We start from the raw sequence: 24630 nt of genomic DNA on the forward strand, positions 1-24630 counted from the left end.
CCTGGGGACCGTCTGACTATATACCTTCGAGTAATTTACAGGGCCCTACCGGCGCTAGTCCGAAGGCCTTCGGCCGAGGACTAGCGTGACGGTCATTACACGTCCTTGGCATTCCTGCCAGTCACAGATGTGCCAGAGTGAAATCACGTGCGGCTAACATTCCAAATATGGTTAGAACATTATCACACGCCCAATAATGGTCTAACAAAATAACCGAGGGTCCAATCCATGGTCCGCCATTGGCTTATCGTCCTACCCACTTTGTTTGTGCCTCGCCTGAGCACCAGGAAACAAGTCCGTCCTGGAGTCACTATATGCCGATTGAATGTTTAACAGTCAGTCAGCTGTAATCTAGGGCCACTTGAGGCCGCGCAGAAAAACCCAGTCTACACAACGATGCCTCTCAAACAGTCAATCCTGGTGTAACAATTTATTGGCGTGTACCCTGTTAACGCCTTTGCACTCGCGTCCCGGACTCGATGCTTGATGCTTTCTCCTTCACAATTTGGCGCGAGCGAGGTTGAAGTCTGCCACGTCAAGTGCAATCGATGTGTCCAAGTCGCGCGTGTTGACAAACCGTGAAGAGAGCTGATCGAGTGAAGTGACCCCCAGAAGCCTCATTGAAGTTTCCAATTCCTCGCTCAACACTGCATCAACGGGAGTTAGCAGAAGTACAACCACATTTAGAGGGGAGTGTCTGACTTTGAATGACCTTGTATACCCCCTCGGTCCCGTACGCACTCAGACCATACAAGAAGGGTCGACCAAGGCCTACTGCTCTTGCTCCTAGGCAGAGAGCTTTGAGTATGTCCCTGGAGCGCCTGACACCGCCATCCAGAAGTACTTCGCATTTCGACAGTACCTCGGGGTATACTTGTCTGATTTCGAGCAAAGTCCTCAACGCCGACGGCGACGACTCCAACTGCCGCCCGCCATGATTGCTGAGGTAGATACTCTCGAGACCCATGTCGCATGCAATCTTTGCGTCCTCGGCCGTCAAAATGCCTTTGATGGATATCGGGCCCGTGTTGGCCCATTCCTCCTTAATCCACTGTAAATCGTCCCAGTTCAACGAGGACGAGTGAGCGCCCCGGAACACATAATCCTCGCTTTGCTCTGTTGGGGGAGGCCCCCACATTGGGACGTATGGCTCGTTGTTCTCGGCGGCTTCCCTCATCCGGTTTCTATCGTCGTCTTCGCGGATGCCCACGACCGGCGTGTCGACCGTGATGACCAAGGCTTTGAACCCCAGGGTTTTCGCTCGCCGGAGCTGTTCGATGGTGTCTTCCTTGGTCCTTCTGGCGTAGAGCTGGAAAAACAGACATCCGCCCTGCCGCTCCTGCTGTTCCTGCCGTAAACATTGTGAAAGCTCCTCGTGCGACACCGACGAAGCATTACTCGAGCAGTAGGGAATGTTGTAGCGTGCACTGCCTCGGACAAGACAGAGCTCGCCATCGGGGTGACCGAGCCGGGCCATGGCGGCCGGCGCGATAAAGAATGGAAGGTTGCTCTCAAATCCAAGGATAGTGCGCTGCATGTTGACCCGTTTCACGTCCTTCAGAATCCTCGGGCGGAACAATACCCGGCTCCAGTCGTCGAGGTTGTAACGCAGAGAATGGAGATCCTCTGCCGCGGACGAAAAGTATGCCCACGCGCGTCGGGGCAGAACCCGCTTCGCGGCAATCTCGATATCGTTGAGATTGATACATGATTCGATAGGGATCACATCAACTTGGTCAGGTGCGTTGGTCGAGGAGGCTGTGGCAGCTTGAATCGTCGACGGGTCTATTCTTCCCAAGTGTTTATCTGTTGTAGTGTCAATCTACGCCGTCTTGTCTCCGTCCTAGAATAGATGGCTTACGCTGTGGTAGCTCTTTCTCAATTGTTCCGGGGGGATGTATCGGATTATATTCCTGGGTTGCATCCTGGGAAGTCGTCAGGGCAACAACTCAAACCTCTTAAAGCAATGGTCATATACGTACTTTGCCACCATACCGAAGAATAATACCCGCACCTCCCGGATGGCGGTCAAGAAACTCGGTCACATCGTAGACACAACCTTCAATAACCACCCAGCACGACTCGCGCGTGTTGTGTTGGGCTACCTCGTCTGCGCCTAAAAGTGCCGTGGGAGACATTATATCATCAACTCATTTGGCGAGTGATCTGTCTGCCTGTCTGTCTGTGAAGGGATTCAAGCACTTGCTGTAGGTCCGAAGGTGGTCGAAGTTGTAGGGAATTGAGCATTTGCGGAGTTGTGGGCCCGAGGATATATAGAAAGGGGAACCACACAGCACTATTCGTTCCGCGGGACATTTCTTGGGGGACATTCTCCGTTAGACACCCCCGGTAACTAGTCAAATGCAAAGACGATGACTGGGCAGTTTAACAGGCCGACGGTCAAGACTAGGGTAGCACGATTAATTTGTCCAAGTCTATACCTCGGCTGACCGAACTCCACGGACACATTGATCCAAGTTCCTCTCCGCACCAGCAGCCAGGAAAAACATGTCTGTTCCCGAAAGAAGAAAGCTAAATCCCATTTCCGTCTTGCGTTTTGCGGCGGCCTCGCTCATGGCAACGGTGCCGACGGCCAAATTGAGCCGCCGCCCAATGCTCAGCACCTTTTCCAGGGCTTCAACGAAGACTGGTTCCTCCCCGTCTCCCCCTTGAAGGCCCAGGGACTGTCGAAGATCGAAGGAGCCGACGAAGCATCCCGTCACCCCTTTAACACTCAGGATTTCCTCTGCATGCCGGACACCTTCAGCCGACTCGATCATGAGGATGATAGCCAGCTGTGGAACCCGCTTCGTAAGGTATTTGGCCACGTCGGAGGTGCGGTCAGTGTCGGCAAATGGGGCCAGGAATGGGCCAAAGCTGCGCTGGCCGTGCGGAGGGTAGAGTGCGTGCTGGACCACGCGTTCAGCCTCTGCACCGTTGTTGATCATGGGCACGATGATGCCCGCGGCACCACAATCCAGGGCCCATTTCACCCATTCCACCCCGTGCGAAGGAGTGCGAATGATCGGGATACATTGACCAGCTGAAGCAGCCACCACTGCTTGAGTAATGGCGGTCGCCTTTTCCGGGCAAATAGGGGCGTGTTCCATGTCGATCAACACCCAGTCGAACCCGGACCGCGCAATGATCTGGCTGCACCAGACGTTGCCGCTGGCAAGGCCGCAGCCCGCCAGGACTTTTTTCTTCTGGATGAGACTAGATAATGTCTGGAGAGTCTCATTGCCGTCGCTGACGCCACTGCCGGTTGTCTGGCCTGAGCTAGTAGCGGAATACATTCTTGAGCTGCCGTCTCGACTTCACTCCCTTCGGTGGTCAGTTCCGAACCATCAATAGTCCTCAACTGGTCTCTGCAGTGTATTTTGATACAATTCCAACTCGGCTCCAGGGCGTGAAAGTAGGCCAAGAATATAAACAAAGGCTGACTGGCTTGTCGTCCACTTGTTGCAAGGTCCCAGGACAATTGCCAGCTATATGGTCGAAAAGGATTCCCCATATGGGGCCGTTGAGAAATGGTTGTCATCCGTCGACTCTAGACTCAGCTGATCCTACTACGCGGAAGGGGAAATCCTCGAGATATTTCCGCCGTAGAAGCGTCGAGCTCACCGTCCTCGGTACATGGTTGTTATCTGGGGCTCCCAGCCAATGCAGCTGGCCATATTTGGAAAAAAGATTATATTGACGACTTCACCGATGAAGGAATATGGCTGCCGCCCAAATTTGATGGATTGATGGAATCGGCCTGATATGGCCTATGGGGGTCTTGCTGCCTCTCAGGGTTGTCAAGTGAATGTCATTGTCCACACGTGAGACTCCACGTCCTTCATGACCACCCACATTCCTGACGCCGCCAGCATGACAGTCACATGCTAGAGATGTGGCATTCAAGGTATCTTTTCTATGAGGACCCAGTCTCTATCTCGTCTCGGTCAATTCTCCGACGAGATCAGCTCGACCTTCGGTGTCCGTTTCCTCTCGTAAGCTTCCGTATCTAGACTATGCACAAACGAAGCCTCCTCTCTCTCTTAAGGCGTCGCAGCTCCGTTGTTCAGGTCTGCAGACTGGACTCGGCGACGTCCTCCTTTCGTGTCCGGCTAAGCTTTGAAGGAACCACTTCCGAGGTATGGGACGAGGGAGATGATTCCATCACTTACTCCGTCGTTTAGCGGCGGTTTTCCATACGTTGCCGACATCTCACTGCTTGAATAGGGCTGCCTGTCCCACACTAAATCCAAGGACTGGCATCAGCCATCCAAGCTCTTGAGACAAGGCTACAAAGTTTCTGAGATAGGCATGGCTCACGGGGACTAGAACGTCTAGGGGGCAAGGACAGGGACATGGCTAGCTGCAGGTCCATTTCAAGCTGAAACAACCCTGATTGGTCTATGCGGAGGTATTGCGGGCGACCAGGCGGAATAAAAGCCCCAGATCCGGAATTTATATCTATCACAACGCTGGCCAGGACAGTTTTTTGAATTCTTCAATAACACAAGGCGCATTGCCACAGCAAACAAACCGCTTGATCAAGTCCAAGCCATCTGGAGCTCCACTGCTCCAGCTGGTATGCACTGTACGGACCGAGAGTTTTTGGTTCTGGCAGAAAGTCCTCGTGTCAGGCCATTCAAGCAAAGCCACCAAACAGACAGTGTAGATCATGTGTGTCGGAATTTATACAAGGCCATGCGAAACCGAATACCTACCTCGATGCCCATGACCCCACCGGCTTGTTCCCAAACAGGGCCCTTTTTGACCTGGGGTCAGGCGATGGGAGAGGACATCGCACCACGTCCACAGTCGGGGCATTTGCGCTGCAGACATGTCTTGGGATAGTGGCTGTGAGAGCCGTGAGAGCCGTGAGTGATGAGTCCTGAGGAGAGATGTTGCATTTACCTCCGGTGTGGTACATAAGACCAAGAGTTGGCCGAACACCTGTTGCTGACCTGCTTTGGTACTAAACAATCTCCAAACCAGACCCTGTGGTACGTTCAGCTTCAACTCAGCAAAGATGTCTGCATCCGCGCAGCAACTTCACTTTGAGCCCCTGCACCCGAGGTTCGTGGCCGAGGTGCATGGCATGGACTGGAGCAAGCCGGTTCCCGACGAGACAATCGAGCAGCTCAAGAAAGGTATTGCAAAGTACGGGGTGTTGGTGTTCCGCAAGGCGAATCTGGATAACGAAGCGCACATCGCATTCTCTCGACGCTTCGGCAACCTCGACTCGATGCCGCTGGTCCACGGGCGCGGACGCGGGCGGTTCCCACACCTCCCGGCTCTCTTTGACATCTCGAACCTGGACGAGAAGGGCGAGGTCGTGCAGACGACCAACCGAGTAGCGGCGCTGATGTCCAAGGGCAACGAGCTCTGGCACGCCGACATGCAATACCACCCTCATCGCGACAAGTACTCGTTCCTACGCGCCGTCGAAATTCCTCCGCCGGGCTGTGGCGGCGAGACCGAGTTCGCCGACTCACGCACTGCCTACGAGACACTGAGCCCAGCGATGAAGGACAAAATCGACCACTTAGTGGCCGACTGCTCGCTGATCCACAACCGGCGGTTGGCCGCCCCTGAGCTGTACCGCGACGTCGATCCGTACGACTGGTCCGTCTCGCGCTGGAAAGCCGTCTATCCGCACGAAGATAGCGGACGCATGAATCTGTACGTGACGAGCTACGCCTACCGCTTCGATGGATACACCATCGCCGAGACGCAGAAGCTGGTGCAGGAACTAATCGCCCACGGCACGCAGCCGGACAACGTCTTCAAGGTCAAATGGGAGCAAAACGGAGACTTGGTCATGTGGGACAACACGGCCGTCTGGCACCGCGCTCTCGACGACTCCCAGTACAAGTTCAAGTACAAGCGGGACATGCGCCGCACGAACACATATGACGACGGGCCCTACGCGTTTGGCGAGAACGATCCTGCCAACGACTGGAAGGTTAATGTGCCACTGGATCCGTTCGAGGCGGAGAAGAAGAAGAAACTCCAGACCGATGGCCAGGGCGGCGCTGTGGCCGGCGCTGTCCAAGAGGTATCAGCCGCCGCATGACCGATTACTTTGGTCGTGAATCGAGGATCGAGGATCGTGCTTGGTCACAGCACTAGCATCAACTGGTATACCAACAGACAGTACAAGTGTGGTTGGAGATCATTTTTTTCCCACCTACTTCCCACCTTTTAATCGTATCAGATGTATATATAACTATATAACCCAGAATCAACTCAACACTCTTGAAAACATGATGCTCCATGGAGGTCTAGATCAACCTTCGAAAAAGATTTCAATGTTCTCACCCCTCGCAGTCCGAATGCATGGCCCGTGAGCAGTGATCCGCACAAACTAGACGTCCCTATTTCGTATGACTAAGGTACCTCGTCTGCGTGCGTCGTCGTTGTCAGGAGAGCCAGGTAGTATATACCGCGCAAAGAAACCGTGGTTCTTATTGGCTGAATCGACGTTTCAGTCACGTGACTGTAGCAAGGAAAAAGGTCACGTGGCTGTAACACAAATTGGCCCTTAAACCCTCCGGTCTTTTTTGCATTCACTCTCTCAACAGGTCGCTTTGGTAGGTCCTTTAACCCTTCTGACTACTTTGATGTCTTTGGAGAGATATGACGCTCGACGGAGAAGTCGATGTTCCACCGTATCCCGTCTCTGGAAAAACAACAGGCAGACCTGGGAGTTGCTGATCCCGCATCCAGTTCCGATCATTCCGTCAAGGGGGTTGCTGAAATTCCGCCTTCGCTATTGCCTCGACTTGGCCTTACCAGCTAAGAACCACTCGTACAGCGCTGTGAAGAGCTTAGACAAGAGCTGGCAAGGTTGGCAAGTTGGTGACGAGGCTTTTCGGGGTCGGTCAAATCGACACTCGCGGAGAACCTGCCGACTCAAATGACCTGCACCAACGTGCGGCAGGCCCCGAAGATTGGCTTTGCGAGCGTGTACCTAAGCTCTCCGTGGATCAACCTGATCATTGCGGTTGGCAACGGCCATGTCCATGTCTCTACCAATTACAAGTTCGCGGCCAGGCTGAGAAAGAGTGTTGTCACCCCGAGAGAATACTCGACCAGGCTCTATGCCTGGAGACGCCCAAGCCTTGTAACGGTAGGGATATCATTAATCAGGACCCTGCCCGCCTTCTAGACCTCGTGGATCAAAATCACGACCCCAGCCGTTGGGACAGCCATACTGTTGTGTTTTCTCATTGGGTCTGCACCATGAGCTCTGTTGGGATGGCTGTGGCGGTTTTGACGAGAACTCGTCGTCGCATTTCCTGGTCCATCTAAACTGAAACCTCTCTCAGACCTTGAAGTTTGGTACCTTTGGTACTTGCCGTGCATTTCTGGGGTAGTTGCTTTCCTGTCACCGAACAACGCGGCGTGAGGATGCCGTGGGCCATGCACCCCAAAGTGGTTCAGCTCGCAAACCAATACAAGGCAGAGCCCCCGCATAGCCGAATCCACGAGGTGCTTTGGCACCATTATTTGAATCTCCACAGTTCAATCCGCCACTCCCCCACTGAATGTTATGTGTGGCCGACTTACAAGGACAAGTGTGTACCTCGTATAAATCACGGTTCAGTCGGCTCAGCGAAAGCGAGGGAGGCCGGCCACGCTGCATGCAGCTTTTATTGCATCGAGTAGGGTCAGCTTTCACCACTAAATAAAACATCAATTGATATCTCTCATCCTACAGACACCCTCTAGGTGACTGATCATAGACTTACTCGACCTACAAAGTCCCTGGGGGTTCTCTCCATCCCGGGCCGGCGTCCCAGACTTTGCAGACGAGCCCGATATTAGGACAAGGACGAAAAAGTCACTAGTGCTAACGTGGCAGGGTACAGTCCTTTTTCTTTCGATAGTCTCCTTCCGGTGACGACGACCACCACCACACCGTTCGATATCCCGTCTTGAGTTTTCTAAGAGGGTGAGAGGGGCCAATGTATCCATGGGTTGGAGGATATAAAGAGCCTTGTACAAAAGGGCATAAAAGAAACTGGGGGAGTGTGCACGGTTCTGCGTCACGTTGGGGTGGTACACAGAGAGAGATTGAAGAGTAAGATGCCAAGAGGAAATGAAGATTAACATCAGATCAGATTTAGCCACCCGAGAGACTCAGTCCCCCTTAGTCCTGTAATCCCCGAGATTTCATCCAAGACCGTTCGGAGACCCTTTTTTTTTTTCCCTTTCAGGGCTGGCTGGCTGGCTGGTTCAGTCCAGTCTAGTCCAGTCCGGTCCAGTCGAGTAAAGTCAAGTCATGCCTCCTGGTCTTTCTCAGGCAAACCCTCTTCCTTCTCTCCGACAATGCGACCGTGCATTTTGCGGGCCACCTCGTCGGTCATGAAGTCGCCGTAGTTGACGGTAAAGCACGCCGCGATCACCGCGACACAGGCAAAGGCCACCACGGCGTACCAAACGTATCTGCAATCAAGCTTTTGTTAGAAGTCGTAAACTGTGTGAGATGACACAGAGAGAAAAAGTGGGGAGGACAGGGACGAGGCTGGACTCACTTGAATGCGTCGGCGGCGGCAGAGGCGGTCGCAGCCGCGACAGCTGCGGTTATGGTCGGGTTTATTCCTGGGACGCCGCTCAGGTCGCCGGACGCAAGGGAGGTTAGCAGTGCGGATAGACTATCCTGCGGGAGACCGGCTGCGAGGGCGGCCTGGGTCACTCTGGGCCCGGTAAAGTCGGAGAGCTTGTTGCTCAGGATTGTCGTGTAGATGGCCGTGGCGACGCTGGCGCCGCTGGACCGGATGCTCCCTAGAGCACCCAGGGCGACACCAATGTCTTCGGTTGGGAGGGGCAAGGGCGCCAGAGCAAGGGCGCAGGTCTCGACGATTCCGACCGTCAGACAGGCAATGAACAAAATGCCAATGCCCTTTGACTCTTGACCGGGCCCGACGGTGATCATGGCCGCCGAGAAGGCCAACAGGACCAAGGTGGCCCCGACCATGAGCCAGCGAGACTGTGGGATCCATCTGCACATGGGACCTCCGATGATCTGTCCGATGAAAAACGAGGCGCCCACCACACAGGCTAGCCAGCCTCGATGAGTCGGTGAGCCACCAAACAGGTAGCTGATCTGCTGGGGCCACAGGACCGTCATCGAATAGTAGACACAGCTGCCGACCATGGCGGTCAGAACCATGGCGAGATAGCCTCTATACTTGAACAGACGCATGGGGAGGAGCGCATCCCCCTTGTGGAATTTGGCGTCGTAGACGACAAAGACGACCAAGACGACGAAGCCCACGACGATCGAAGCAATGACGTGGGCCGATTTCCAGGGATAGAGGATCCCTCCCCACGACAGTCCCATCAGGAAGATTATCAAGCCGCCGGTGAAGAGGAAAAGTCCTACAAAGTCTTGCCGTGCCAACTGTCGCCTTGTGGAGCGATCGAGATGGAGTTGGCGGAAGCTCGGTGGATGGTAGCAGAAGAAGAACAGAATCACAGCCAGTCCCGTCACGATGATGTTGAGATAGTACGACCAGCGCCAACCGGCTGCCGTTTTTTCCGCCAACGTCTGGGCAATGACGGGCCCAAACCCCGCAAACTCGATGGGAGACAAGAAGATGCCCGAGATCCAGAGCGGACGGTGCTTGTTCGGGACCAGTTCGGAAATGGCGACGGTGAAGGATATCTGCACGGCTCCTCCAAGTCCGTTGAGAATGTTGGCACCGATCAGACTGTCGACGCGGGTGGCGGTCGCTCCTATGATGGAGCCGACCAGGGAAAAGGCGTTGCCACCAATGAAGAACCATCTCCGGCCAAAGATATCAGACAACCGCCCGATGATGAGAAAGCCCACGGACAGGCCCAGGGTGTATGCCAAAGCGACCCAAGTAATGTTCTTGGAAGGGCCGATATCCGCGTTGATGATGGCCAACGAGTTTGAGGGCAGCGACCAACCCAGAAGGTTGCTGATACTTCCCAAGGCGAGAGCCTATCCGCACACGTCGCGTTAGTAACTGAATCTACCGCTGAAATGGCGACACCAACAAAGGCCAACACTCACGATAACAGTGCCAATGAAGCCGACGCTGCGATAGTAGTGCTTGGGCAGGTTGTTGCCCAAGGCTCCTTCGTCAATGGCAAAGGTTTCGGTCTGGATGGCAATATGTTGTTCGCCCACCGAGTTGATCTCGACAGGGCGTGCGATTTTGTCTTCGTCCATTGTGTAGTTGGTAGCGAAAGAATGTGTCAAGCCTTCGAGTGACTAACGCCCAGTCCGTCTATATGTAGAGGACCGACACCAAGCTCCTTACCCCAGGCTTTGGTCCCCGCCTCTACACCTGACTTGCGGAGATAAGGGTCCGGAATGCAGCGCCGAGGTTGAGACCAATCCAAACTTTTCCGTTACCACTGTCGCGGAGCCTTGAGCGCCGAGCAGTGCCAACACCCAAATACTGAAGTTCAAAAAGCCCAGATGCTCTCGGCCGCCAGCTTCCGCAATGGTGACGGTTGGACCCCGTTTCCATTCTCGGCGGAAACAACCTCACTCTTTTATCTCACAGTTTCATTGGAGACGCCAGCATATTATTCCGCAGGTGTGGCGTTGTGAGGTGTCTGGCTAAATGCGGAATGTAGAGGGACGAATACAGATTGAATAAGTTTGGGTGGAGTCGTATAGAAAGATGATTGGTGATCGTACCTCATATCGACCAGTCTTAACTGGATCAGGCGATAATATGGGTCTGGTTCTGCTCCATTTATTCCGACCGAGAGCTTCTAGTGGAATATTTCATGGAGAGGACAGCGGCGTTGCAAGTCTTTGTAGCGAGAAGCGCAAGCTATAGTACTGTAGCTGTTCAAGGCATGTTTGACTTCACCTTGTCACCCTTTTCATCAGGTGCATAACATGGGAGCATATCTTGCCCACGGCTCAGGACCGGAAAATACACCAAGCCCGAATTGTTGAAGGCGGAACCCGCTTGTGGAATGTACACGGTGCCAATACCCCTATGAGGGGCACATCGAGTCCATCATCTGAGCACTTAGGGAAATTGCCTCGTCATTTCGTATCTGAAAACGGATTGTTTCTGGTTCATACCGTGGATTCATCGTAGGAGCTGGTATATATGTAGGTAATTGTAGGGAAGGTCGACCGAGAACGCTGCAGCCTGACGTAAGACCTGATCACGCATGCAAGGCAGTCAGGGGAGCGATCTTGGCACATGCCGTAGACGGAAATGACATTGACGACCAAATTCAACGAGAAATTTCCCCGCAAGCTGCGTCAAGCTGCAAAACACTGAATCACCTAAACGACTTGGAGCGAACACTTGATAGATATTTCCAAACAACCACGCGCCCCATAAAGTGAAGTAACTATTGCCTGTTATGGGAGAATCATCCTCCCCCGATCAGTCGCAAACCTCTCACCACTCCCAATATCGCCTGCGCGTCACCGCCGGGCCTTCGTACGATTCCGCCACCCACAAAACCGTCCCCGTCAACAGCCCCGAAACCCTCACGTTCGAGACCCGTTCCATAATCTTCTCTGTGTGTGTCCGCATTCGCCATTTCACAGGGTTTCCGCCCTCATCCCCCGTCACCGCCGAGAAATACTTCACCTCCGACCTCCATAAATATGACCAATACAGCATATCCTTGAGTTTCGTCCCCAAGCGGGACATTCCGGGTGAAGAGCTGGTGTTTGGGAATGATTTCGACCGGCCTATACGAGATAGATTACCGCCCGGATTCAACCAGGCATTTAGAATCGTGAAATGGTGGATCGATCCAGGTTTAGATGGGGATGTCTACGCGGATAAACCATTCTTGTATGGTCCGGCGCTGAGTAGTTGGAATATCTTGAGGATCGGTGACGAAGTCATACCGAAAGACCAGCTGCCATCTTCGTCCCCATCGTCAGATGTCGAAGACCAGGACGGTGAGGACGCGGTCGACGAGGATGAAAGCCACGCATGGAAGATCCCAGAGGAACATACTGAGAACTTCCACGACGTCATCGTCGAAGAAGGCGGCGAAGGCACAGGTCTCGCCCTGCGCTCCGAGGCCAACATCCCCGCCGACCCTCCTGGCCGGCAGAAACACTTCCTCAATCGCACGAATCTCTCCTCTTTCACCTTCGAGCGCGGCCGTCTCTACCAGGCCGATTTTGGCAATCCGTACTTGGACTTTAACGACTTCTCTCTCAAGCTGCCCGGCTTCACACTGAATGTGATCCAATACGTAGACTCCAAGACGCATGAGCTGCGATATACTCTGAAAAACAAGAGGAGCGGGGAAGTGTACGGCGTGGTCGTGTTTACGTTATTGTTTGGCGACGAGTTGCGGGAAGCGGCTAGAGAGTATGGATCGGACAATCAAGACGAAGCGCACGGCCAAGAAGAGCGCGATAGAGACAGCGAAAGCATACCATCGGACGAGGATGACATTGATTGACAGATAACGGGGTCGATAGAAAGCCCTTCGCTACCGGACATGGGAGAGGGAAAAAGAGATTAAGGATACCCCAGCAAAAGAACGACCATAGAGATTAGAGAGCACACTTGTTTTGCCTCTCCTCTCTTGTTCCCAACTCAGCTTTGATTTTTGTGGTCGTTGAATCACTCCGTCGTCGAGATATTGGGCCTGGCTTCTTCACGATGAACACACGTTCGGAAACAAAATCCGACCATGAATACACGCTACTTCACTCCTACAGCGAGAAACGAGACATAAAACATGCATTTCCAATTCTTTTTGTCATTCATTTTGCGCTTTGCGCGCTCGCTATGCTCACTGCTTTTTTCCCCAGCAGTTGGCGCTGGTCGCCGTCTCTTTTCTCAATTCTACGTGCCCTTTGCGCACATTTGACCACGGCGACGACCTCTCGCGGTCGACCGCCCCACCGAGAACACCCACCACCACCCACCACCACAAGACACCGGACAACCGCCACCGTCACCACCCATCAAAGCGTGGTGCCGCTCACGCGGTCCTCCAGCTCGATGTCGCGCTGGCCACCACGCATGCCCACGCCAGCGCGCCAGTCCTCAGGGATCTGGGCGCGGCGGGCACGCATGTGGCAGGTCAGCTCGCCGTTGGCCGCCTTCGCGACCAAGAGACAGCTGCTGACCGCGCAGGCGGTGACGGCGAAACCGACAACCCCGACAAAAGACCAGCCGAACGCGTTCTCCAAGGCGGCGACCGACGCCCCGAAGAGAGCCGGTGCCACCTTGCTGTCGATAAAGGTGTAGCCCAGGAGGAGCACCAGCGCATTGTCGACGTTGGCCGGGTAGCCGGCGTCGTTGGCTTGTTCCAGCAACGCCAACTGGGCCTGGAGCCCGACGTGCATGAAAATGTTGCCGGTGATTGTCAGAGAGACGGCCGCGCCGAGGTACGTCGCGAACAAGACGAACGCACGGTTGTGCAGCGGGTGTTTCTGGCGGGCATCCTGGCTGCCGCGCGCCAGTGGCGACTGGAGCAAGTCCATGAGCTGGTGGCCCATTGACAAGGTGATTGTAGACCAGGAACCGATGCAAGCAAGACCGAGCTCTTTGGCGATTGTCGGCAGGCCCTCTGAGCTGGGCAAAACAGATGGCATGTTGATGAAGAGCAGGGCGGTGCCGAGGAGAAGAAAGATCGATGAGATGAGGCTCCAGAAGCTGTAGCTTGGGATCATTGGGTAACGCATGATCAAGCCGCCGCCGAGATACACTGGCATCATCAAGACTGGGATCAAGTATGGGCCCGTCATGGTGAAGAAGAGGTAAAATGCCGTCTTGACTGCTGAGGGCTGAGGACGCGTGAGCAGTTGATAGAGCGTGGTGTAAGAGAAGCCGGTCTGGAAAATGGCAGCAGTGAGGAAAATGAGGACGAACAGAGCCATGGTTTTGAAGTTCGACAAGTACTCGACAGGGAACAGACGAGTGGATGGTGAGTTGAGAATTCGGTATGCTTGCTGAAGGATAAGCAGCACGACCAGGACGACGCCAATGGCTAGAGAGATGTAAAGGTATCCGCTTGTCCATGGAATCAAGATGCCAGCGAAGTTGAATGTGACCAACAGTGTGATGATGCCGAAGAAGCAGAGCAGGCCGCCGAGGGTGTCGATGCAGTTGATGCGATGGCTCCAGTTGAAGACCGGACCACAAGCCCAGGGCGCGTTTGCCGCAATTTCAACCTCCGTGGGAAGTAGGTAGAAGAGGAAGACCAAGGCCAGGGCGAGAAGCAGGAAGGCGGTGTAGAAACCCCAGGACCAGTTCTTGTTGCGATGAGCAAAGATGGAGCCGAAGATGGGACCGACGATCAGACCGAGTGTGGAGCTGAGGGTGAGGAAGAAATCGCGTCGGATCTTGTCTACGAAACTGCCCTTGTGTTCCAAAAAGACCAGCATGCCAAAGTGTTGACCTGCCAGACCCACGCCGAGGAGAATTCGGGTGTAGAAGAGGAAGGCCATGTTCGGGGCAAAACCAGGTGAGATGGTGGCGATCAAGACAATGAAGGCGAAGACGGTGTAAATGTGCTTGAACGGGACGACGACATAGAGGTGGCCTGCAATGAGTGCCGTGGCTGCCGCTCCGATGGCTGGACCAGCGATGAGCCACTGAAATCCTTGGACGTTGAGGTCATAGATGATGTTTGGAATCATGACCGGCATCATGCTCTCGGTGATCATGGTGAGGAGATTGACAGAGGCCAACAGCAGAGCAGTTGCAACCCATTTGCTGGTGGTTGTACGGTCGATGTTGATGTTTCCTCCTCGTCCATTATTCACTTGCGGCTCAAAGAGATTTCGAGCGACCTGCGACGCCGCGGACCAGACGGTGGCTTGGTAGTGGCTGCTCGAGTCACCGAAGATGGCGCTGGTGGAATTGTTGTTGGCGGGTTCAGGTTCGATGAAGACTTCTTCGACGGTGAAGCTGGTTTCGACTCGGATGACGCCCTCGGGCGGAGTTGGTGACCTCGCGTCGCTCCAGCCGCCAGCCATCACTGTGGTGGTACCAGGCATGACGAAGTCAGACTCGAAGGGATCAGAGTGAGTGTGGAAGCTGGGAGGACCGCCGGAGAGATGACTGAAGCTGGGTGGAGGAGATGGATCTGAGCGGCGTTGAGAGTAAGCGGAAGAATGAGAGGAAGAGAGGTGAGAGCGAGAGCGCCGAGAGCGACGAGAACGGTTATTCAACGACATGTTTTTTTTGTTGCGCAGCTCAAAGTCTGAACGCTTCTCTGCGATGCGACGGGGATCTTTGGACTCTGGCGGATCGTTGACGAGGCGAAGTGCGATGTGGTGGTGACAGATCTTTTTTTGTTTTCACGGTCAGTCCTCAACTCTCAAACGGCACGCAATCCATCTCGAACTCACCACTGATCAAGGTTCTTGCAGAACAAGAGCAAGGCGACCTGACCGCGTCTACAGGTAAAGTGACAAGTGCTTTGACAATGTTACTGTCCACTGTATCGATCACAAGAATGGAAGAAGGGAGATGTTGATGGAACAAGGGTTGATGATGATGGTGGTGGTGGTGGTGGAAAAGAGACAGCAAGAAAGAAAGAAGACGCGACCAGGTGAGGGATTTCAAAAGCTGGTCCAGCACAGCACAGTGGGAAGTGATTCTTGTCTGTTCATTTCATCTGCTCTCTCTGTGTCCATCTGCCTCTCACTTGATGCCATCTGCTCAAGCCGAAAAGCAGCCGGCTGTGCGGGCAATTGCTAGCAAAACATCTGCTCTCATTCTTCCGCCATCCTCGCCAGGTCAGGCCAGGTCGAGAATTGTCTGGCAATGGAGGGCTTTGTTGTGTTTGTGCCCATGGCCGCTAAGCGGCACGCACACGCACACAGAGGAGAGAAAATCGCGTCCTGACCTGTCCTGGCCAGGGGATCCAACCAGATCAACTGCAATCGTGGAAACCTGTGTTGTTTATTGTTGGTATCCCACGCACGAATCTGCTTAGTATCAATCGTGATTCAAAGTCCATTCTTCCAGTCCATCTTTCACTGAAGGATCTCATTCATAAATTTACAACGTCGAGTGTTCCCAGCATAATGTACACGAAACCTTTCTGGTGGACTGAAAACTCTTGCCTCATGAGATGGATCACAAGCATGAAAGAGGAAATTTCCTTTTGATCGTGCTGCCAGTGGAGTTTACCAGGTACAATCAGTAGTGCCTCGTCAAACTGGGGAAGGCTGAATACTAGGGAGTACAAGCCAATACACCCGGACAAGCCCCATCAGATCTGATGCCAGCAGCATTCACAACGTATGTCCTCATCTTTCCCCTTCCCCTAGCTGAAATTCGCTCTGGGTCATACAATTCCCACAAAAAAACCTCTGTTTCTCTCTCTATATCATGTGTACGAACCTAGTTCCATTCACACAAAGCAGGCCCCGAGACAAGCAATGACCAAGCGGCTTCTGTGGTCAATACAAAGAGAAAAGCAACTTGGATTGCGTCTGTTTGCTCCCTCTCTGCCTTTCAGCCATTAACCCTTTCAGCCAAGGGCAGAATCTATGTTTGTTTACCATTCCTTCTCCTCTCCTCTCTCTCCCAAGGCACGCAACTGCTCAAGCATGCTTCTCTCAACCTTCCCCATCACTCCCCTCAACATGCCTGAACCCACGGGCTTGATCCAAGTCTACAGAGCCGAAAACCCGATTGTTGAGTATGCAGTACCACAAAATCCCCTCAACCTTACATGGACCTACATGAGAGATTTAAAATGGCTAATAAACGCACACAGCGTCGTCGCCGTACATGGATTGAGGGGCCACGCCTTTAAGACATGGACGCACAGAGAGTCAGGGAAATTCTGGCTGGGAGATCCAGAGTTGCTGCCCGCCCATTTGAAGCAAGCACGGATCTTGACCTACGGTTACAATACCGCCATTACAGCAATCCTCGGCAAAACGTCGTCAGACACAATTCTCCAGCATGCGCACACCTTGGTGGCAGAACTGGTTGCGGATCGGCAGGTCAGTGGGCGTCTTCTGCTCTGATCTTACCGATTGAGGATGTTGGTTGACCGATTTTCCTCCAGATGGATGGATGGTGCTACTCGCAGGCCCATTATCTTCGTCTGTCATTCGCTAGGGGGTATCATCGTCAAGAGGGTAAGGATGACACCGCCACTCCAGCGAGTATTCCTCTCACTCCTCTATTGAAACCCTAATGCTCTTCTTGACCAGGCAATTATCCTCTCTCATAGTCGAATATCTGGGTCGATCGTGGGCCTTCATTCAATCTACGTCTCCACCTTTGGCCTACTATTCCTTGGGACACCGCACGAGGGCAGCGACAAAGCCGTGCTTGCATCCTACATCCGAGTCCTTCTGGACAAACTAGCCCCTTCAAAGCTGTGCGATACCGATGGCCAGCTCCTTAACGCGCTCAAACCAGACTCGGAAACTTTGAGGAACATCACCGACATGTTTGTCCCCATCATGAAGAGGTTTCACATCTACTTCTTCTGGGAACAAGAGAAGACAAATCTCGGAGGCAGATACGACTATGTATGTGACTACTTACAACAGGAGCCAACGTAGTTCACGACCAAACCGAAATGTTGATGCTGACAGGATGCAGATTGTCCGCGAGTCTTCGGCAGCTCCGTTTCTCGATGGCACGGTGCGTTGCGGCCTCCCATGTGATCATAGAAATATGTGCCGATTCGCGGGCCGAGATTCGCCGGGATACAAGGTCATTGTCGCTACACTGGTACGGTATTATGAGGAGGCTGAGACGATTATTGCAAGAAGATGGGATGAGGCCGACATCAAATTGAGGACCATGCGTGCAAACGAAGCCGCAGAGCTGTTGAGAGATAAAATACAACCTTGACATGCGTTGCAAAATGAGAAATTTCGTCCATGCTCAAGGCGTTTTGTATATTCACTAGCACTCCAATTCAACCTTGCAACCTTCGGTAATGGACATGACGAGGGTCATGGTCTGCCTTTCCACTCCGGTCTGCTCGACCACTTCACCCGGAGGAAGTCTGATGGTGGGGAACCGCTGAATCAATCGTACAATAGTGTAGGCAGCTTCAGTCACGGCAAAGTCCACTGAGCGTTATCCTGTCAGTTAGCATGTTGTTACTCCTCAAATATCTGGGTGGCAGAGAGATCATACTGCCCAGACACATCCGTGGCCCACCATTGAACGGAAGATAGCCCCATTTGGCATTCGTGAGATCCTGGTTCAAGGGCATGTCTTCATCCCATCTTTCGGGCCGGAAGAGCTCGGCGTCCATTCCGTAGAGGTCGGGTCTTCGATGCATGGCGTAGACACTATACGCAACAGAAGCACCTTTGGGTATCAGCACGGGAGATTTCCGGTCCGGCCCGCCTCCTGTAGGCAGAATGGTCGTCCTCGTGGCTGTCCTGACATTCACAGGCACTGATGGATACAATCGAAGAGCTGTCGAATGAGTTAGTGCCGGGCCAAGTTTGGCATACGAGCTACGCAAGCGTGGGACAACAGACTTTCTTTGATGACATTCTGAAGATAGGACATACTCCGAAGACTGTTTCGGTTCAATTCCGCCTCGCGGTCGCAGGCATGACTGATCTCTGATCGTAGCTTCTCGAGCACCTTGGGGTGTCTGACCAAACTAAAACTGTACATCAATATCAGCATTCTTCAGAGGCGAGTCAACACAGGCGATAGTGTTATACCCATACAGCGTCCATGACAGAAGACAAGCGGTTGTATCACGGCCTGCAACTAATAGGTTTATAATCTGACCTCGAAGCGCGCATCGGTCTGGTACATCCTTTGCGACTGTATCAAGGAAAACAAACTCGGCTTCATCTGCTCTCATGCTTTTCCCGTTTTGCAATAAATTCCGGTCGATAATCTGGTCTGCAAACTTGTGCACGTTTCTGCAGGCTTCACGGAATGGCTTGCCGCCAATCAACCAGTACAAGTCGAGTAGTCGGAAGCGTTTGGCGACATATGCTTGAGCAGTGTTGAATGCAACGGCAAAGGACTTCTCGCCGACTGATTCGGGGGTTCGGAGGCTTCGTACAGATTCACCAAAAAGATAGGAGGTCGTGGTGTCGAGGGTGAGGCGAAAGAAAAGCGGCTGTAGGTCGATGACACCACCGCAACTTGGGATGGCATTGAGGAGGTCATCGACAGAATCCCGGAAAACGTCCAAGTTTTCATACTGCTTATGAGCAAATTGTGGTCTGAGCAAGTCTCTTGACTGTTTCCATGCAGCGCCTTCTTGAGTGAAAATTCCGTCCCCAAACATTGGAAACGTTATCTCTCTCCTCAAGCCCATGCTGAAATCTGGCCAAGGGTCAACTTCCGTTGTGTGGGCGGATGTGGAAGCAGGCTCACCTTTGATTTTCGAACTTAGTATAACTTCGAGGTTTGCAGGGTCGATGGTCCCAAATGCCTTTGTCCCTAAGAATACCTGTTCAAGGGTATTTCCCGTTTGGCGAAAGTGGAAAAGAAACAGCTCCATAAGTCTTGATTCGGCATTGGCTCTGAAGATCTGCTCAAGGCGGTCAAGACCCAGGGGTCTCTGATTTCGAAGCCTAGGAGGCGGCAAACAGCCATGGAGGCCAGCAATAGCACTATACTCCTGTGGCCTAGTCAGCCAAACCATGGCTCGTGGGGACCTGGCAGGAACGTGCCTCTTTTTTTTGGTAGCGAAGCACATAAAAAGCAAGAACAAATGCGATGACTGTTATCCAAGAGAGGTGAAAATCCATGCTGAGTTAGTGTCCCGCACGGTCCTAGATAGTCGTAGGGTTGGTTGATGCTCGAGAGAGATATAATGCGGGAGAGAGAAGTATAAAGACCCAAAAACTACGTGTGAGCAATGGGCCACGGTAGACGCAATCATGGTCACAGGCGCTCCGTGAGCTAGAGACATGGTATGAGACAGGTGACACGAGAGAAGGGGGAAGGGTGTTTGTGTAACATGGCAAGGGATGGTCATCACGTCCATTTTTCGATCCCCCATCTAGTTCTCTCTGGCCAGTCTCGGCGCCGTATATTTACTTGTTTATTTATTGGCTAGGCAAAAGTGGGGGCCTTGGCACCTCGGTGCCCATCGTGGCTACTTGTAGTTCGGAGTTCGTTTCTCCAGATGGCAGAGAGGAGGTATTCAGACGTCTTCCACGCTTAGGCGCCCACAACAAGTAACGGGACTGGCAGACTGGGCACATCCTTTGCCCCAGAATGTTGGACGGTTACTAGTGCTCGTCTTAGGGGCTCGTGTGTACAGTTTTCTGATGACGCCACCCAGCTCCTAGCGTGGTTACAATCGAACTCGGACCAGCTCGAATTACAATCAATATGTGGAGCTTCTGTCTGCATGAGAGCATGGCACGCCTTTGTTTACGTTTCGCCAGCGTTCATGAGAAAACCAAAAACTCCAGGAGATCGAGCTTGGAAGGTCGAAATCGTTCGAAATGTCTTGCAGAGGTACTGAGGAAATTGGGTGCTCGTCCAACAGTGGATACGATGCAGACGAGCACGACAGAGATTTAAGATCCTTCAGGGTAGCCAGTTAACCGGAATCTGACATGCCAGCCTGGTCTATTCTCCTGCCTCCCTATGATGACGGATGCACTCCTCTCAGCAGACATGGTGCATGGTACTTGCTGGCGAGAATGCAGCAGTCTCAGTAATTGAGTATGGCTCTCACTAGCTCGCAAGCCAGACCAGCTTCGCTGCATGATATGCGGTTTCAGAAAGGAAAATGAGCATCCTGACCCTCCATCATCCAAGAATCGAGGGCGACGAGCCTGGCGAATCCAGCGCAGAAGTAGAGTGAGTCGTTTCCAGCCGACTTCTCGCACAATGAGACGCGATGATTCGTCCAAACACTCACCCTGTGGTGCAGCGTTGTTGCGGTCCACGGCCTCTACGAATCAGCATATGATACCTGGACCGAGCAAGCCAACAGACAGCTATGGCTTCGAGACATGTTGCCATATAGCGTGCAAAACACTAGAGTCTTAGCCTACAGTTATCCCTCGCAGAAGTTGATTTCACCAGAGGAACCCGGATCTTTGAAATTCTTGTCATGCGCAACAAACCTCATCGCAGAGCTCTATGCCGATCGATGGTACGACAAAGGGACAGAACGACCCATCATATTCGTATGCCACGGCTTCGGTGGACTGTTAGTCAGACGGGCGTTGATTCATTCCGCGAACATTTCGTCCAGGGAGACAGAGCATTTGAGATCGACTTACCTTTCAACTCATGCCATTTTGTTCTTTGGCACTCCTCACCAGGGGCTCGACGAATCGTTCTTACTATACTTGCAACGCACCTCTCCGAGATCAAACCTATTCTTCTTGAATAGCCTCCGAAAAGACTCCTCCTTCTTGGCCGATCTTGCTGATCAGTTCGCACCACTGAGAAAAAGATTTAGGATCTACCATTTTTACGAACAGAACCCATCCGTCGTGGGTGACAAAGAAACCTTTATTGTCAGCGAAAATTCAGCTGCTCCTGGCTGGGATGATGCCTATCGATGTGGGATTTCTGCTACTCATTCGCGCATGGTCAAATTCATAGGCTGGAACAGCCCAGGCTGTAGAACCACACTTTCAACTCTCATGCAATGTCGGTCAGAGGCCCCATCATGTATCCATAGCAGGTGGCACAGCGAGCACAAGCAGCGGCGGGCTGAAAGTGAGAAGCAGGCCTCAAAAGAGTTTGACGATTCGAGAGATGAACCCTCCCCAACGTTAAGAGCTTGCGGCTCCACCAAGCATCGACAGTATCATGTTCCCCATTCATCTAGCAGCCACTTTGTTGGCAGGAGGGGGCAGTCAAAGGAGGCAAGGCAACGCTTAAGCCCTGTCGAAGGCGCTTCAACGTGGCGTAAACCGAAGATTTTGGTCGTCTGCGGTCTTGGTGGTTCTGGAAAGACTCAATTTGCCCTCAGATTTGCTGAGGAGACTCGGAGTCAATACTGGGGAACCTTCTGGGTGGATGCCACAAGTCCCGAGACTTTGGAGAATGGGTTTTCCTCTCTCGGCATGACTGCAGGAAAAGGGCTATCATCATCCAGTGCCATTCACTGGTTGTCGACCTGCTTGCGGCCTTGGCTGCTCATCTTGGACAACGCCGACGATCCGGACGTAGAGCTATGGCACTACTTTCCCGCAGGCGGAAATGGACACATCATGATCACCACGCGGAACCCGGGAGCCAATATTTACTCCACCGAGGGCTGCATCAAGTTGGGCAGGATGGATCCAGAGGAAGCAACGGTGCTATTGCTGCAATCTGCGTATCCGGCGCCTGATGTCCGAAGTCAAGATCCTACGAATAGGTGTTTGGCGGATGCTATCGCAAAACGACTTGGCTATCTGGCCATAGCTCTGATCCATGCTGGCGCCACTATTCGAAGGAACATATATACTTTCGAGACCTATCTCTATTATTACCTTAACCATCGTTGGGTGCTCTTGAGTGCTCAGAACGTGCACAGTGCTTCATATTCCGACACGATAACTACATGGGAAATCCCGTTTCAGAGAATTGCCAAAAGAAACTCTATCGAGCACAAAGACGCTGTGGACTTGATGCACCTATTTACCTTTCTGCATTTTGAGTCTATCCCAGAGCAGATCTTTCGGCGTTCATGGCACAATCTGTCGAGTGCTATCACAACGTCCAACGGTTGTCCTCAGTTCCTACGTGCGAACGTACCGGGTGATGAAGAGGCTCGAGTCAGATTTCGCCGTGGCGTGCGAGTCTTGTACGATCATTCGCTCATCGACCACGATCCAGACAAGGAAATATGCTCCGTTCACCCTGTTGTCCATCGTTGGGCTCAAGAAAGACTGCCCCGTTCAGCGCAACTAGAGTGGTTGAATCACACCATCACGGTCCTAGCATTTTGCATTCCTCGGCACCTTGAGGCCTCAGGACGTCGGTTCCGCCAGGCTCTTCTTCCTCATATCGATGCCTGTCTGCGTGAGCTCAAAAACAGATTGGGCTTACTCCCCGACACGATTTCGAGAGCTACTGAAATCGAAAGGTTCGCTTCTGTGTACGTCGAAAACGGGAGATGGAAGCAGGCCAGAAATTGGCAGGAAAGCATTTTCGCTTTCAGGAGGAAAAAACTGGGTCGATGGGACGAAGACACTTTTCGTGTGCAAAAGAGCCTTGCTGAAACCAAGTGGAACTTGTTCGAGATCAAGGATGCAATCCTGATACAGAGAGAGATATTGACGTCGAGATGGCTGCTCAGGCCATCCTTGATTTATTGGATATCATGGCCACCCTGGAAGCCTGACCATCTCGAATACTGCCTTGCCTTGAACGACCTGACGGAAACTTTGTGGCTTGCTGGACAGCGAGAGTGGTCAAAATATGTTGGCGAGCGCGCGGTGCGCGGCCTCACAAAACGGCTAGGCACTGAAGATCCTCAGACCTTGAAAGCGCTATTTAACCTTGCCCGGACTTATCTGCATCTTGGAGACCAACAACTGAGTCAGAGGCTCCTTGTCAAGGTCCTTGTCAAGCGAAAAAGGTTGTTTGGCATGGACCATCCTGACACGCTCATGACGCGCAACGAACTGGGGATGAGCCTCTGCGCAAGGACGGCTCAAGACGAGCAATCACGCCACCGGCAACTCGCAATTGCGGAAAGGTTGGTTACCAACGTTCTCACTACCCGAAGGTGCATCCTTGGAGAGGAGCACGCATACACGCTGTGGTCGGTGAATGATCTCTCCAAGGTGTTCTGCGAGAGACAGCGCGGTGCGGAAGCAGCAGGACTGCTGGAGGCCATTCTTGAGGTTGTCAGTCGCACTCTGGGCGATACCCATGTCGGCATGATCATGACGCGATCCAACCTGGCCCGGGCTTACGTGCTCTGCGAGCGCTGGAAAGAGGCTGAATCCCTACTGAAAAGCTTGCTGAAGGTGATCCCCTTGGACCACCCGGACTCGGTCAACGTGCGCTCTGGACTCGTACATGTGCAAATCCGGAGGCGTAACTTGGCCGAGGCAGAAGCAGGATGCCTCGAGCTGTTCGACATGATGAAAGACAAACGTTTCAAAGAGATCCTAGCGCCAGGCAACCCCCGCGCGTTGAAAATCTACGAACAAATGCTTGAGATCTATCGCCTACAAAACCGCCTCGCTGAGCTGCAAGCGTTGAGTGTTAAGGTGCCGGCCGCCAAAGTCTCGTCGCCACGGGCACGATTTGATATGCTGCCGATCCAGAAGATCCTGCGGAGAGAAAGTGAGCTCGATCGGCTTTGCTGAGATGGGAAAGTTTTTGAATGTGGGGGAGATTCTCCTCCCGATGCGTCAATCTGCGCCGTGACCCCGCGAGCGGGAGTGGGACGTGCTCTGATAAGTCGCTTTGTACCAGAGATTTGGCTGTTCCGAAATAGACTTCCCTTCCACATGAAAATCGCCAGTAAAACGGTTACAAAAGTTGACGAGCAAGATATATACACTGGGGCACTGCTTGCGGGACTGACAGCCTGCATATCAAGTTTGGTAGGTGCATGAAAGTACATGGTCATATGGAGCTTGTTGTGCCTATGTTTAACAGCCTCAAAAGAGCAAAAGAGCCGACCGAGTCCCGGTCATGTCAGCGGCACTCGGACACATTCCCCCCCCCCCTCTCTCACTATCTTTTGAGATGCGAGAACAAAGCT

At 53.0% G+C, this 24630-nt stretch overlaps 9 protein-coding genes across 9 annotated transcripts; 4 read left to right on the forward strand and 5 right to left on the reverse strand.

Moving 5' to 3' along the window:
* Positions 1-498: 498 nt before the first annotated feature.
* Positions 499-2138, reverse strand: AYO21_08580 (hypothetical protein; the record flags this gene model as incomplete). The annotated part of the gene is made up of 4 exons (XM_022658523.1): positions 499-647; positions 703-1806; positions 1862-1925; positions 1983-2138. The coding sequence occupies 4 exons, from the start codon at positions 2136-2138 to the stop codon at positions 499-501; spliced, it is 1473 nt and encodes a 490-aa protein (XP_022509114.1).
* Positions 2139-2435: 297 nt separating this feature from the next.
* On the reverse strand, positions 2436-3296 carry AYO21_08581 (hypothetical protein; the record flags this gene model as incomplete). The annotated part of the gene is made up of 1 exon (XM_022658524.1): positions 2436-3296. The coding sequence occupies one exon, from the start codon at positions 3294-3296 to the stop codon at positions 2436-2438; it is 861 nt and encodes a 286-aa protein (XP_022509115.1).
* Positions 3297-5023: 1727 nt separating this feature from the next.
* On the forward strand, positions 5024-6070 carry AYO21_08582 (hypothetical protein; the record flags this gene model as incomplete). Its single annotated transcript, XM_022658525.1, has 1 exon — positions 5024-6070. The coding sequence occupies one exon, from the start codon at positions 5024-5026 to the stop codon at positions 6068-6070; it is 1047 nt and encodes a 348-aa protein (XP_022509116.1).
* A 2209-nt stretch (positions 6071-8279) lies between these two features.
* On the reverse strand, positions 8280-10201 carry AYO21_08583 (hypothetical protein; the record flags this gene model as incomplete). The annotated part of the gene is made up of 3 exons (XM_022658526.1): positions 8280-8445; positions 8535-9970; positions 10043-10201. The coding sequence occupies 3 exons, from the start codon at positions 10199-10201 to the stop codon at positions 8280-8282; spliced, it is 1761 nt and encodes a 586-aa protein (XP_022509117.1).
* A 1166-nt stretch (positions 10202-11367) lies between these two features.
* Positions 11368-12435, forward strand: AYO21_08584 (hypothetical protein; the record flags this gene model as incomplete). The annotated part of the gene is made up of 1 exon (XM_022658527.1): positions 11368-12435. The coding sequence occupies one exon, from the start codon at positions 11368-11370 to the stop codon at positions 12433-12435; it is 1068 nt and encodes a 355-aa protein (XP_022509118.1).
* A 511-nt stretch (positions 12436-12946) lies between these two features.
* Positions 12947-14986, reverse strand: AYO21_08585 (hypothetical protein; the record flags this gene model as incomplete). Its single annotated transcript, XM_022658528.1, has 1 exon — positions 12947-14986. One exon carries the CDS (start codon positions 14984-14986, stop codon positions 12947-12949), a length of 2040 nt encoding a protein of 679 aa, XP_022509119.1.
* A 1599-nt stretch (positions 14987-16585) lies between these two features.
* AYO21_08586 (hypothetical protein) lies at positions 16586-17816 on the forward strand (the record flags this gene model as incomplete). Its single annotated transcript, XM_022658529.1, has 4 exons — positions 16586-16641; positions 16720-16951; positions 17165-17488; positions 17562-17816. 4 exons carry the CDS (start codon positions 16586-16588, stop codon positions 17814-17816), a joined length of 867 nt encoding a protein of 288 aa, XP_022509120.1.
* Positions 17817-17870: 54 nt separating this feature from the next.
* On the reverse strand, positions 17871-19593 carry AYO21_08587 (hypothetical protein; the record flags this gene model as incomplete). The annotated part of the gene is made up of 4 exons (XM_022658530.1): positions 17871-18040; positions 18108-18395; positions 18494-18594; positions 18653-19593. 4 exons carry the CDS (start codon positions 19591-19593, stop codon positions 17871-17873), a joined length of 1500 nt encoding a protein of 499 aa, XP_022509121.1.
* A 1101-nt stretch (positions 19594-20694) lies between these two features.
* AYO21_08588 (hypothetical protein) lies at positions 20695-24229 on the forward strand (the record flags this gene model as incomplete). Its single annotated transcript, XM_022658531.1, has 2 exons — positions 20695-20765; positions 20839-24229. The coding sequence occupies 2 exons, from the start codon at positions 20695-20697 to the stop codon at positions 24227-24229; spliced, it is 3462 nt and encodes a 1153-aa protein (XP_022509122.1).
* Positions 24230-24630: the final 401 nt, after the last annotated feature.

The sequence above is a fragment of the Fonsecaea monophora genome (genome assembly GCF_001642475.1).
Source record: "Fonsecaea monophora strain CBS 269.37 chromosome Unknown Scaff76, whole genome shotgun sequence".
NCBI lineage: Eukaryota > Fungi > Ascomycota > Eurotiomycetes > Chaetothyriales > Herpotrichiellaceae > Fonsecaea > Fonsecaea monophora.